The 14020-nt window shown below is 35.4% G+C and overlaps 1 protein-coding gene and 1 pseudogene across 1 annotated transcript in view; one reads left to right on the forward strand and one right to left on the reverse strand.

Annotated features, from left to right (window-relative positions):
* The window catches only part of LRRC63 (leucine rich repeat containing 63), an 82734-nt gene that overhangs the window by 19429 nt on the left and 49285 nt on the right, over positions 1–14020 (reverse strand). The window contains 1 exon segment of the mRNA XM_016123642.2: positions 5000–5083. Within this exon segment, the coding sequence (XP_015979128.2) occupies positions 5000–5083 (84 nt within the window).
* On the forward strand, positions 7169–7800 carry LOC107499459 (annotated as a pseudogene).

Raw genomic sequence — 14020 nt, forward strand, 5'->3', positions numbered from 1 at the left:
AAAAACACACAGAGACTGAAAGTAAAGGTATGGAAAAATATATTTCATGAAAATGGAAACAAACAAAAAAGCTGGGGTAGCAATATTTGTAACAAGCAAAATAGACTTTAAAACAAAGGATATAACAGGAGACAAAGAAGGACACAGTAATCCTATTTTTGAGTATTTATCCAAAGAAACCCAAAACATTACTTTAAAGGGACCTGTGAATATGTATGTTTACTGCAGCATTATTTACAATTGCCAAGACATGAAGACAACTTGGGTGTCCATTAATGGATGAATGGATAAAGGAGAGGTGATACACATATACAATGGAACTATTAATCGGCTATACAAAGAATGAAATCTTGCCATATGCAACAACATAGATGGATTGAGAAGGTATGGTCTGAGTGGAGTAAGTTAATATAGACAAAAATGAATGTCATAGAATTTCACTTACATGTGGAATCTAAAGAATAAACAAACAAAAAAAGAAATAAAGTCATAGATACCGAGAACATTTTGATGGTTGCCAGATGGAAAGGGATTGAGGGGTTGAAAAAGGGGAAGATATTAAAAAGTACAAATTGGTAGTTACAAAATAGTCATGGGGATGTAAAGTATAGCATAAGAAATATAGTCAATAATATTGTAATAATTATGCATGATGTTAGATGGGCACTAGATTTATTAAATCGATCACTTTGTAAATTATATAAATGTCTAATTACCATGTTGTACACCTGAAATTAATATAATATTGTACGTCAACTGTAATTGACATCTGAATAATCATTTAAAAAACAAATGAAAAGCTGATCCAACTTTCCAATGTATTAGGGGTAATGACATTAATATAACCACTGTCAATACAATATACAGATGATGTATTATTGAATTATACACTTGAAATTTATATAACTTTATTAACCAATGTTATCTCAATAAATTTAACTTAAAATATTTAAAAAAGTATAACCAATTGTCTATAAGTCAGACTTTATGAAATAAGCAACTGGGAGCCTACAGATGCTCATGTATATTCTCGTTTTACATATCTTATCCACACAATTTAAGGTCTTTAATTATGATGCCTGCTGACAATACTAAAACATGGTCAAAGAAGGTATTTAAAACAATGAGGCTAAGAAGATGGTAGCATAGCTAGCTTTATCCCTCAACCAGTTTGACTACTGTACTTTTCATATTCTGGAAATGGTGAGCCAGACACCAGGCTCTGCTTCAGCCCTGAAGGAGAAAGCTGGCATGCTCACTTTTTTCCTCTACAGCAAACACAATCTAGGGGCCAGAAACAGAGAGCCCTATGGGCAAACAAAATGTGTAGTGCACTCTAGTGAAATGCTACCAAGAGTCCACAGAACACTCATGGATGAAGCCGCCCTGCTTGAGTCAATTTACTTAGATGTCCCACCAGTTTGGGTACACCCTTCCTCTCAGTGAGTTCTAGGGGAGCTCAGTAGGCTAAGTAGTCTTTAAATCTGGAAGAGCTCCGTTTTGAGAAAACCTTTGCATTTGAACATTCTGGGTAGCAGAGAAACCTCCTCCTGCTACACCACCGATACTCTCAGTCCTCTGAATTGTACTCTGAAGTTACTACTGGACCTGAGTGAAACAGCATCCAGAAGAAGAAAATAAAGCAAACAAAATACACAGGACAGTGTTATTATGGCAAGCCTTTCTTCACTTCTCATCTGTCTGTAAAGCTAGATAAGAAGTTGGGACAGAGGAGCAGCAGAAACAATAAAATTCAAATATGGGCGCATGCACACGTACTTTCTTGAACCAAAATATAAAACTGAAAAATTAAGTGAATGAACTGAAATAGAACATGGTCTTCATTGAGATCTGAGTTAGAGGCAAAGGCAAAGTAGATGAAATAGCTCAAATAGAGCAAAAATATTTTTTTTAACTCATACGGAAATAAATGTGGGTGTCATAGAAGATAGATGAAGTGGATGTAACATGTCAATAATAAGTGTTTCAAGAAGAGAAAATAAAACACATGAGGAGAGGCCATAATTAAACATATTTTCTTAACTTGAAAAAAGTTTGAGCTGACTGATTAAAAGGGTCCACTGAATTCCAAAAAAAAACAGCAGATGTGAAATCATGATTTGTAAGAAATGTGTATCTGGTCACTCAGATGACCAAAGTATATTTCTCATATATATTTGGTCTTCATCTAGAGTTTCTGGCTCACAGCTCCCAAACCCTTGAATTCCCTAAGTGATAAGGGCAATAGGAGCATCTTTTGTTAAAGTTGGTCTCTTCCTCAGTTTCTAAAATTGCTTCAGAGACATAAAGTTAAAATGAATGCCTTGTTATTCATAACTCCTTTCTATCACATTGGGTTTAATGTTAATGGGGTGACTTTTGGAAAGCACCTAAAGATGGGGACTAGTTGCCAGAACAACAAACCATGACTAGAAGGGTGGAACTTTCAGTTCCGCCTCATGATATGTGGGGAGAGGAAAGGGGTTAGAGATTGAATCAATTATGCTGTATAATAGAGCCTCCATAAAGACTTTAAAGGAGGGTGTCAGAGAGTTACAAGGTTGGAAAACCATAACACTTTAATGTGCCATTGTGCCAAGCTCTAAACTCCATGAGGATAGATGCTCCTTTGTTCAGGACCTCATCCTATGTATCTCTTCATATGGCTATTGATTTGTATTCTTTAATATACATTCTTTGTAATAAATTGGTAATATAGTGAGTAAATAGGTTTCCTGAGTTCTGTGAGTCACTATAGCAAATTAATTGAACCCAAGGAGGGGGGCTGTGGAAACATCTAATTTATAGCCAGACATTTAAAAGTACAGGTAATAATCTGGTCTTGGTATTGGCATCTGAAGTAGGGGTCAGTCATGTGAGACCGAGCCCTTAACCTATGGGATCAGATGCTTTCTCCAGGTAGATAGTGTTTGAATTTAGTTGAACTATAAGACACTGGTTGGTTCCCAAGAATTTCTCGTTGGTGTGCTCCCTCCAACAGAGTGAAATTGGGTGCAGAACCCTTTCAAACAAGTCTGAAAAAAAAAAGATGTGCATAATCTGATAAAATTTCTGAAGATCAGGATGATGAAAAAATTATAGTCTTTCCAGATAAAAATAAGAACTACTTAAAAAGTAAAAGAAATAGAATCGATCAGATACCTCATCTACAACTCCGGGAGCTAGAGGAAGACATGAGGATGCAGACTGCTTGTGAAAGGGCTGCAATATGAGCTTGCCCACCCATGCATGATACATTGTTTATCTGTTAGGATTAAAGAGTCAAAGAAAAGAGTTACCCATATCCTTCAGCTAAGGAAAATAAATAAACAAAAACTCTAAACAGCTAATGAATAAAAGAAAACATCTTCAGGTTCAAGATGAGATGAAACAAGAGCAGTAAGCAATGAATCAATAGCGAACAATGAATCTTAAAATACATAGGGTCTAATGGATAATAATTAAAAATGTTTGTGAGACCTAAGTGCTAAATAAATATTCTTTAAATAAAGAGACAAAATACCAAAAAAAAAAAAATACTAATGAGAATTCAAGACAAGGGTTTCAAAACTATCTCAGCAAAATCTAGAATTAGATAAGGAGTAAATGTGTTTGGAATGAAGTTATTTTAAAGGTGTCAACTATTGGGACAAGCTGGCATGGTAGGGGACATAGCTTTTATCTTGCTTTTGTAAAATATTTTTTTAAATGTATTCGTTTATGAGTTTGGGGGAAGGAAAGATAGCTCTTAATAGATTGGGAAAGTACAGTAGTAGAGTTCCAAAATTAACAAAGGAGAATAAAAAGAAAAAAATGACATCTTGAAAAGAAATTACCTACATATATATATGAAAAAAAGAAAGTAAATAAATAGTAAATACAAAGTAAAATAAAAAGTAAAATGAAGGGCAAAAAATAAGTATTGGTCATAATGAATATGAACAGGATGAATTCCCCTATTAAAATACAAAGATTATCACATGGGAAATTAAATAATTGACATAAATATTAGAAAAGTAGCAACAAAATTAATTAATTTTTTTCAAGATAAGATTATGCTACTTGAAAACAAAAACAAAACAGTAAAACTCAACTGGAACTAATAGGATAATTGGGTTACATAAATTGATTTTAAATTAATGTAAAGAAGTGCATAGTTTTTCTTTATCCTGTACTGGCAATTGTCAACTAGAAATAAAAATAGAGAAAATATTACATTCACAGCAACACAATTATAAAATGCTTAGGTTAGTAAGAAAAAGGACTTATGTGAAGTGAGTCATAAATCCTTATGAAGAACATAAAATCTGAATAAATGGAAAAATATACTATGTTTTAGGACAAAAAGATTTATTATCGTCAAGATGTAAATGCTTCAAAATTTATATGTAAACTCAAGGTAATTCCAATTAAAATCTCAACCTTGTGCTTATGTGTTTTAGGTGAAGAATGGCTTGTAATTATATCAAATATCTTAAAAATCATGATCTAAATAGAATAATTAAGAGACTATTACTGAAAAATAATCTTCCTATTCATTATTAAAAATTATTCTAAAGTCATAATCAAAATAGTATGCAACGGACCTAGACGAACATAGATGAACTTCAGAGACTTTTAAAAAATTAATCTGAGAAAGAATCAGAGCTTAGCATTAAAACTACACTGTGTATTATTACCATCTTGTGTATATGGATCTCCTTACAAAAAAAAAACTGATAAAAACTACAGGTGCAGACATTAAAAAAATGGGTAAAATTAGCTTGTCATTCTCTTAAGTGGTCATCAGTTTTGTCCTTTAAATAATTACTGAGAATATTATGTCCTAAAAATACTGAATACCAGTAATTCAAATTACATTTTGGTAAACTTTATGCTTCACATATTATATTTTATGGCTATAAATAAATGAACAAACTCAATTTTCTCCACCATGATCATCACCAAATATGTTCTTAAGGGGCATATGATTTTGTGTTACTTACTACTTCCAAAATACCTGAGTTTCTGTATTTCATTTGGAATAAAAGCAATACTATTGTAGGAAATATCAAGTTCCTCAAGATGAAGCAAGGAAAATAACCTTGGAGAAAATAAATTGTAAAAATGATTACTTGTCATTACTAGGCATACCTAAGAATTATATACTTGAGTAAATAGGTAGAAGTATAAAGAAATTAATATTTTTGTAAGATCTTGAAGTTTATATAGATGAATTATAAATGATATAATAAAATTTCATAAAAGTTATTCATCTATCTATTAAGACTAGATTGAAATGTTTAGAAAGCCCCATCTAGAAAAAATCACCTGAGAAATTTCTAACAAAATTTAGATATCTTTTTTTTATTGGTTGCTGTTTCAGTTTTCTAGGGCTGAAATAACAAAATTGCCACCATCTGGGTAGTTTAAAATAATAGAAATTTATTCTGTCGCAGTTCAGGAGGCTAGAAGTCTGAAATCAAATTGTCGAAAAAGTTGATTCCTTCTGCAGTCTCTGAAGAAGAAACTGTCCCTTACTTGTCTCCTAGCCTCTGGTGGTTGCCAGCAATCATTGGTGTTCCTTCGTTTGTGGCAGCATAACTCCAATCTCTGCCTTTGTGTATTTTCTTCTTATAAGGACACCATTTATTTGATTTTTAAGCCTGCGCTAATCCAGTAACCTCATATTTATTAATGTATCTAATTATATCTGCAAAGACCCTATTTCCAAACAAGGTCACATTCTGAGGTTCTGTGTGGAATAAATTTTTGTGGCACACTACTATTCAACTCAGTGCAAATGCATAAAGATTTTCTTAGTGAAATATCTTTCATCTTCCTTTCCATTATGCTAAGTACGTACTTAAAAGTAAGAACCAAAGAACATTAAGACTGTAACACAGAGAGCCTTGTGTCCTGGGGGTTGGGAATGGGAGATGCTTCTTGAAGGCTGGAATTGAAGGGCTAAGTACAACATTCATCAAAATCCTTAGTAAATATTCCCACTTTATGTATGGTATTCTCAAATACATTCCTGCTTTCCATATATAAATAACATAAAAAATTACTTGCATGCATATTAACTAAAGTATCATGGGCACAATATTTCATTAACTTCCTACTTACTATCCTAGTGTGGCATATAATGGTCCTCATGATCTGACTGCAGACTACTTGTCCAGCTTGCCTATACCACTCCATAATATTCACCTATAGTTCAGCCTTTATTTGCTAAAATTCTGTAAATTAGCCAGTTCTCACATATTTCAAAATACTGAGTGCAATTCCCCCAAACCTGACTCTTCAACCAATGTCTTTATTTTTAAAGTCTTGGCTCAGATATCACCTTTTCTAAGAAACTGTTCTCAAATCTTCAGACTGAGTAAGAAGCCTATCCTGTAATTCTCTCTTTACCTCAATCACAGACCTTATCACAACGTGTAATAAATGTCTGTCTTATGAACCAGGAGGCTCTGGAGGCCAAGGATTCAATTTTACATTTTTTATATATCCAGTGCCTTGCACAGTGTCTAGTACATCATAAGTAATTTACAATTGAATAAAAAGAATGGTTACCCCACTTAATTTAAAATTATTTGCTCCTAGAAATTAAAGAGATTGAATAGAAAGCAAAAGAAATGGCTTTTTAATTTAGTGTTCATCTCAGACTTTATCACCTCTATAAAGAAAATGTTAATATCAACTGTTTCATTTTTTAATTAAAAATTATGTTATTTTATTATTTGACTCAGGTAATTTTAGGACCATTTTATCTCCCCTTATTACTTCAGTACTGGCAAATTAGTCTGGTTCTAAGCTTTCACCACTGATGATATATCCCTGTTGACTGTGATGCTTAATGGGGCTTATAGGTAGCATATTTTTAGAAAAACTTTAAAAAGGTGCCAAAATAATATATCTTAGAAGAAATGTGTATTTTTTAAAAATATTAAAACCATAAGAAAAATCTAGACTAACAATGAGAAAAAAAGAAAGTACAGTCTTTCTTTTAAATACAATGCTTAGCCAATAAACTATTTTTTTTCTAAATTTGATAAATCTAGAAAAAGTATATATTTAGTTTAAGTTCTACCACTATGATTTCAAACATATTAGGTGATCAATTATTCTATTTTAAAAATGCTATTAGTCTATCCATCTGGCCACAGCCATCAGGTAAGCCAAGATGGGAGCATATAAGTACATCCAAGGAGCCATGGAGGAAGAAGCAATCTGATGCAATGTACTTTATTCTCAGGGTGTGCTGCTGGCAGTATTTCCAGCATTCTGAGCTCTACAGTCTCCCCAACCCACTCCTCTGCCCACCTTGCCTGATAAAGCACGCAGGCTGGGTGGGATATAAGACCAAGCAAGATTATGTCATATATTAGATTCGTGTGCACCATGGTGGCCACAAAATATCCGCTTCCTAAGGGTGCAACCTACTGCAAGCCTGTCCATCATGGAAGCCTTCAGTGTGTTGCTGAGGCGAGACCTAGATGCCACTGTAGGGCTCTGAGGGTTCTGAATTCTTACTGGGTTGGTGAAGATTCCACATACAAATTCTTTGAGGTTATCTTCATTGATCCATTCCATAAAGCTATCAGATGGAATCCTGACACCCAGTGGATCACCACACCAGTCCACAAGCACAGGGAGGTGAGAAGGCTGACATCTGCAGGCCACAGAAGCCATGGCCTCGGAAAGGGCCACAAGTTCCACCATACTATTGGTGATTCTGGCCCTGCAGCTTGGAGAAGGTGCAATATACTCTCTAGCTATACCATTACTGCTATTTGTAAAATCCTTATCTATTAAACAATTTAGGACAGAAAAAACTACTGCAAATTTTATTTGAACTGCTAAATTTATACTGTTTACCCCTATTTGCTCAAATGTCCCCTTTTCAATAAGGCCAATCCTAACTACCCCTTTAAAATTATACACTCACTCTTCTTTTCTATTTTTTTCTTTTTATATTACTAATTACACTCTAACATACTATATGATTTACTTATATATGTTATTTGTTGACTGTCTCCCTCAATGCAAATATAATCCCCACAACAGTAGAAATTTTTGACTAAGGTTTTATATTAGTTTTCTATTGCAGTCATAACAAATAGTGGCTTAAAATGATACATTTATTATCTCAAAGTTCTATGGGTCAGAAATCTGGCATGGGTCTCACCATACTAAAATTAAAGCGTCAGCAAGACTGCATTCCAATCTGGAGACTAAGGAAAATCTCTTTCTTTGCTTATTCAGGTGGTTAGCAGAATTCAGTATCTCTGGCTGTAGGACTGATGTACCTGTTTTCTTGCTGGCTGTAAACTGAAGGCTGTTCCTACATTCTCAAACTGCCACATTTCCTGACTAATGGCCTCCTTCCTCCCTTTTCAAAACCAGCAACATCAAGTCTTGTCCTTATATTGCATCTCTCTGATTCGTGCTTCTGCTTCTGTCTTCCATTTTTAAGAGCCCATCTGGTTAGATTGGACTTACCCAGATCATCTAGCATAGTCTCCCTACTTTAAGGCCAGCTTAATAGAAAACTTAATTTCCTCTCCAACTTTAATTACTTTTGTTATGTAATGTAACATATTCACATATTCTAGAGATTAGGGTGTGGATGTCTTTGGAGACCATAATTCTATCACAGTCTCCCCCTGTCCCCTAACAATTCCTATCTACCCTACCTATCTATCCTACATACAAAATACATTCACCCACCCAAAGTTCCCCAAAGGTCCCATTCATCTAAATCTCAAAAGTTCCAAATCTTGTCCTCTAAATCAGGTCTTGGTAATGTTCTACATATGATTCATTCACCGGCACAATTTTTCTCCATTTGTGGGCATATAAAACTAAAGAAACAAGTGATTTGCTCCCAAAATACAATGGTGTGACAGGCAACCATTACAGATTTTGGTTCAAAAGGAAATAGAAGGTAAGAAATTACCGATCCGGGGCAATTTAAAATCTAGCTGTATAAACTCAGGTTCAAGGCCTGTGAATAATTATCTGCAGCTCACAACTCTGCCCTCTGATTTCAAGAGCCTGCCCTCCTAGCTCTTGGCTCTGCCTTCTGGGGTCATAGTTCCACTTTCTAAACTGTTGGCTCCACTTCCTGGGTTTCTGACTTCACCTGCTGAGTCAGCCTTCCTTTATCATGAAAATTAGCACATATTTGGATCTGAGTAGTTTTATCAGCCTGCTTCATGCCTGTAGAATTTAGGGAACCTAACAGTCTTTTTTCATTTCCTACTCTCTTTGTCCCCTTTGATCAAAGCAGCAGTCTTTCTGCTGGTATAAGATTTTTAAGAATCTTATGGTCTTCCATGTATGTCATGGGAATTCATTTAATGAGATACAAAGCTTGTCCTAGATAATCCCATCTCTATTTTTCGCTTTTGCTGAAATGGGCTAGGCTATGAGATACTAGTCACCATTTAAAAAGAAATGGATACACATAATGACATAAATAAATCTCAAAACCATTATGTTGAGCGAATGATGCCAGACATACACACAATAACTATTTGTTGTATGAATAAATTTATATGATTTTCAAGAACAGCCAAAACAAATCTATGATGTTAGATCTGGAGAATGACTGAAAATGTCCATGAGGGAACGCTGTGGAAATGCTTAATATCTTGTTTTGGATGATGGTTATATGAGTGTTTTTATTTGTTAAACTTTTTGAATCAAATACCTGAGATTCAGACATTTTATTGTACATAAGTTATACCCCCTAATTTTTTTTTATAAAGAAGAAAAATAAGAGGAAAGAGGAGAATATGCAGGGTGCTAATAACTATTTTTTTAATTGTGGTAAAATAGCATATGGTCTGCTATTTTAATCATTTCTAAGTGTACCATTTAGTGGCATTACTTACAATCTCAATATTGTGAACCATCACCATTATCCATTTTTAGAACTTTTCCATAACTCCAAACAGAAAGTCTATATCCACTAAATAATAACTCCCCAGTTTGTTCTCTCTCCTCTACCCAACCCTAGTAACCTTTATTCTACTTTCTGTCTCTATAAATTTACCTATTCTAGGTACTTCATATAAGTGAAATTATACAAAATTTTCTTCTTTTATCTTATTCTCTTTAACCTGTTTTCAAGGACTGTCTTTGTTGTAGTATGTGCCAGAATTTAATTCTTCATTAAGGATAAAGAATAAATTATTATATGTATGTGTCACATTTTGTTTATCCATTAATCTGTTAATGTACGGTTGGATTATTACTATCTTTTGGTTACTGTGAGAAAAGCAACTAGTTTTTCCATTTTTCTGTTGATGAACATATAAGTTGTTTAGTGTTTCAGGTGTGCTACATAGTGATTATATGCTTATAGAACTTACAAAGTGGTAACCCCAATAAATCTAGCATCTATCTGACACCATATATAGTTATTATTATATTATTGACTATATTCCTTATGCTACACTTTACATCCTCATGATTGTTTTGTAACTACCAATTTGTACTTCCCACCTCTTTTTTATTTTTTATTTATTATTCTTTTTAAATTAAGTTTATTGGGGTAACACTGGTTAATACAATCATAATATTTTCAGATGTACATTATCATTTGACATCTGTACATTCTATTGTGTATTCGCCACCCAAAGTCCCATCCCTTTTGTAAACAGTACACTCAACCCCCCTTCCATCTGGCAATCATCACCATGTTCTCCGTACCTGAGTTTGTTTCTGTTTCATTTGTTCATTAATTTTGTTCTTTAGATTCCACATGTAACTGAGATCATATGGTATTTGTCTTTGTCTGATTTATTTTACTCAGCTTAATACTTTCTGGGTCCATCCATGTTGTTGCAGATGGCAAGATTTCATTCTTTTTCTTTATGGCTGAGTAATATTCCATTATATATATATCCATTCATCCATTCATCCATTGATGGACACCCAGACTGCCTCCATGTCTTAGCTACAGTAAATAATGCTGCAATGAATATATAGATGCACATGTTCCTTTGAATCAGGGTTTGGGATTTCATCGAATAAATATCCAGAAGTGAGATTGCTGTGTCCTTCTTTGTCTCTTGTTATAGACTTCATTCTAAAGTCTATTTGTCTAATTACTGCTACTCCAGCTTTTCAGTTTGTTTCCATTTTCATAAAATACGTTTTTCTCTCCCTTTACTATCTTCACCTCCTCCTCCTCTTCCTCCTCCTTCTCTTCCTCCTTCTTTTTAAAAAAGTGCCTTGAACATTTTTTGTAATAATGAGTTGGTAGTGATGAACTCCTTTAACTTATTCTTGCCTGGGAAGCTTTTTATCTGTCCTTCGATTCTAAATGATAGCCTTACTGGATAGAGTAATCTTGGTTGTAGGTCCTTGCTTTTCATCACTTTGAATATTTCCTGCCAATTCCTTCTGGCCTGAAAGGTATCTGTTGAGAAATCAGCTGACAGTCTTATGGGAGCTCCCTTGTAAGTAACTAGTTGCCTTTCTCTTGCTGCTCTTGAAATTCTCTCTTTGTCTTTAAACTTTGGCATTTTAATTATGATATGTCTTGGTGTGGATATCTTTGGGTTCATCTTGGTACCTGGTACTTCCTGGACTTATATGTCTATTTCCTTTGCCAGGTTAAGGAAGTTTTCCATCATTATTTCTTCAAATAGGTTTCCAATTCCTTGCTATGTCTCTCTTCTCCTTCTGGTTCTCCCAGGATGTGAATTTTGGTATGCTTGATGTTATCTCAGAGGTCCATTAACCTGCCCTCATTTGTTTGGATTCTTTTTTCTTTTTGCTGTTCTGATTGGATGTTTTCTGCTATCTTATATTTCAAATCATTTATTTGATCTTTTGCTTCTTCTATGTTGATTCCCTCCAATGTATTCTTCACTTGTTATTGTATCCATATCTGACTTTATTTTCTATCCTTTTTATGTTTCTTATTTCTTTATTGAAGTTCTCACTGAGATCACTGAGCATCCTTATAACCAGTATTTTTCACTCTGCATCTGGTAGATTGCTTGTCACCATTTCATTTATTCTTTTTCTGAAGCTTTGTTCTGATCTTTAATTAAGGGCATGTTTCTTTGTCTCCCCATTTTGGCTGCCTCCCTGTGTGTGTTTCTATGTTAGGTAGAGCTATTATTACGTCTTCTAGTTTTTGTAGAGTGGCTTTATGTAGTAGGTGTCCTGTGGGGCCCAGTGGTGTAGCCTTCCTGGTCACCCGAGCTGGGTGCTTCAGGAGTGTTCTTTGTGCAGGCTATTGTAGTTGAGCCTTAGTTGCTGTATACAGATCAATGTGTGAGAGAGACCCTCAGGCTGTTTGACTGTGAAGACTGATCTAGAAAACAGTGAAGGAGCTGTTGCGTAGGGGCTGATCCTATGAAGCAGGATTTGCTTTAGCAGTACTCTGGTGCCTACCCAGCCTGCTCTTTGAGTGTGCCATTTGTGGAGGTGTTTGAGTAGCACTCTGGCATGGTCTGAAACTGGTCACTGGGTGTGTTGGTTCTGGGGCCTCTTTGGAGGGGCTCTATTTCAGACCAATGTTAGCCACTGCCTGTCCCCTGCCAAGGGCCACCTGGTATCAACTGTGTTGTGCCTATAGGTACCTTGGAGAGGCTAAGCTGTGCGCCAAGGCCGACTGCCATTAGGGCCAGGCTTAGGGCTGCTTAGCAAGTGGTACAGTGCATACTGAGTCTTGATGCTGCTTGTTTGTGAACCTTTGAGAGATTTTAGGAAAGTGTGCAGTGTGAGCCAAGATAGGCTGTTTGTATAGAAAAAGTCATTGGAAGCAGCTTGGGTAGACCTACAAGCTGGATAGGGCAAGGTCTCAGGGAGTCACCAGGATGGGGCAAATGGTGTTAGCCAGGTTAATGAAAGATTTACAGATGTCGCCTGCCTGCATCTGCACACTGGGTTAAGGGGAGGGCTCAACAAAGGAACAAAGATTTCTGTAAGTACTTCTGTTTGGGAGAAACATCCCTCCAGCCTTCACCCTGAATCCAGACCATTAGTTTCTCACCATATATCCCTGGCACCTTTTAATCTGCTGCCCTAGCACTGGAGCTCAGAGTGAGTGAGTCTATCTGCAGGTAAGTATATGCATGGGTCCTTTAAGAGGAATGCCTTGGACTTCTAACTTCTATTTAACTTAGCCACGATCTCTGCTGGGTTTCACTGCTAGAAGTTAAAGGGACTTCTCTTCCCAGCACTGGAGCCCTGTGCTGGGGAACCTGGTGTGGGACTGGAAGCTCTTGCTCCTCAGAGGGAACCCTCCCAGCTAAGATATTCCTCTTGATTTTGAATCGTCACACATGGGTGTGGGATCAGCTCATTCCACATCTTCACTGCTTCCACTAGTCCCTACATGGTATCTTCTGTATGTCCTTAGTTGTAGAACTGTGCAGCTAGACTTCAGGTGATGCTCAGTGATGGTTGCTCTGTAGTTCAGTTGTAATTTAAGTGTGGTTGTAAAAAGAGGCAAACAGCTTTTACCTACTCTTCCATCTTGACCAGAACCCTCCATGTTCATTCTTACATCATTCATACCTTGTTTTAGAAGATGAATATTAATCCTCCTGTTCAAGACCAACATCTCTACCTGTGCCCATGACCCTTTTCTCTCTCCCTTCCTATAAAATTTTGTACCATCAGTCATTCTTCCATATCTTAAATCTATTCCCTTTTGGTTCCTTTCCATTATTCTGTAAATATGCTTTAATATCTATAAAAACTTTTCCATAAATAACAAGTAACAACAAAAAAAGTTTCCAAGATTCCACATTCTTTTTAGCTTTTATCTAAACTCTGTCCTCTCTCTTGCACCTAAATTACTCTAAAGAGTGATCTTCACTCTCTATTACCAATTTCTCTCCACCCATTTCATCACAGCCTACCTCAAACTGGCTTTTGTTCCCATTATTCCACTGAAACAGTTCTTGGCTTTAATCTTAATGTGGTTTTCTATTGTACTTAATACTGTTAGTCATCCATTTTTTAAATAACTCACTAGCTTAGTTTCCATGATATATCTGGTTCA

Source organism: Rousettus aegyptiacus, unplaced genomic scaffold (genome assembly GCF_014176215.1).
Source record: "Rousettus aegyptiacus isolate mRouAeg1 unplaced genomic scaffold, mRouAeg1.p scaffold_m13_p_11, whole genome shotgun sequence".
NCBI classification, from domain to species: domain Eukaryota; kingdom Metazoa; phylum Chordata; class Mammalia; order Chiroptera; family Pteropodidae; genus Rousettus; species Rousettus aegyptiacus.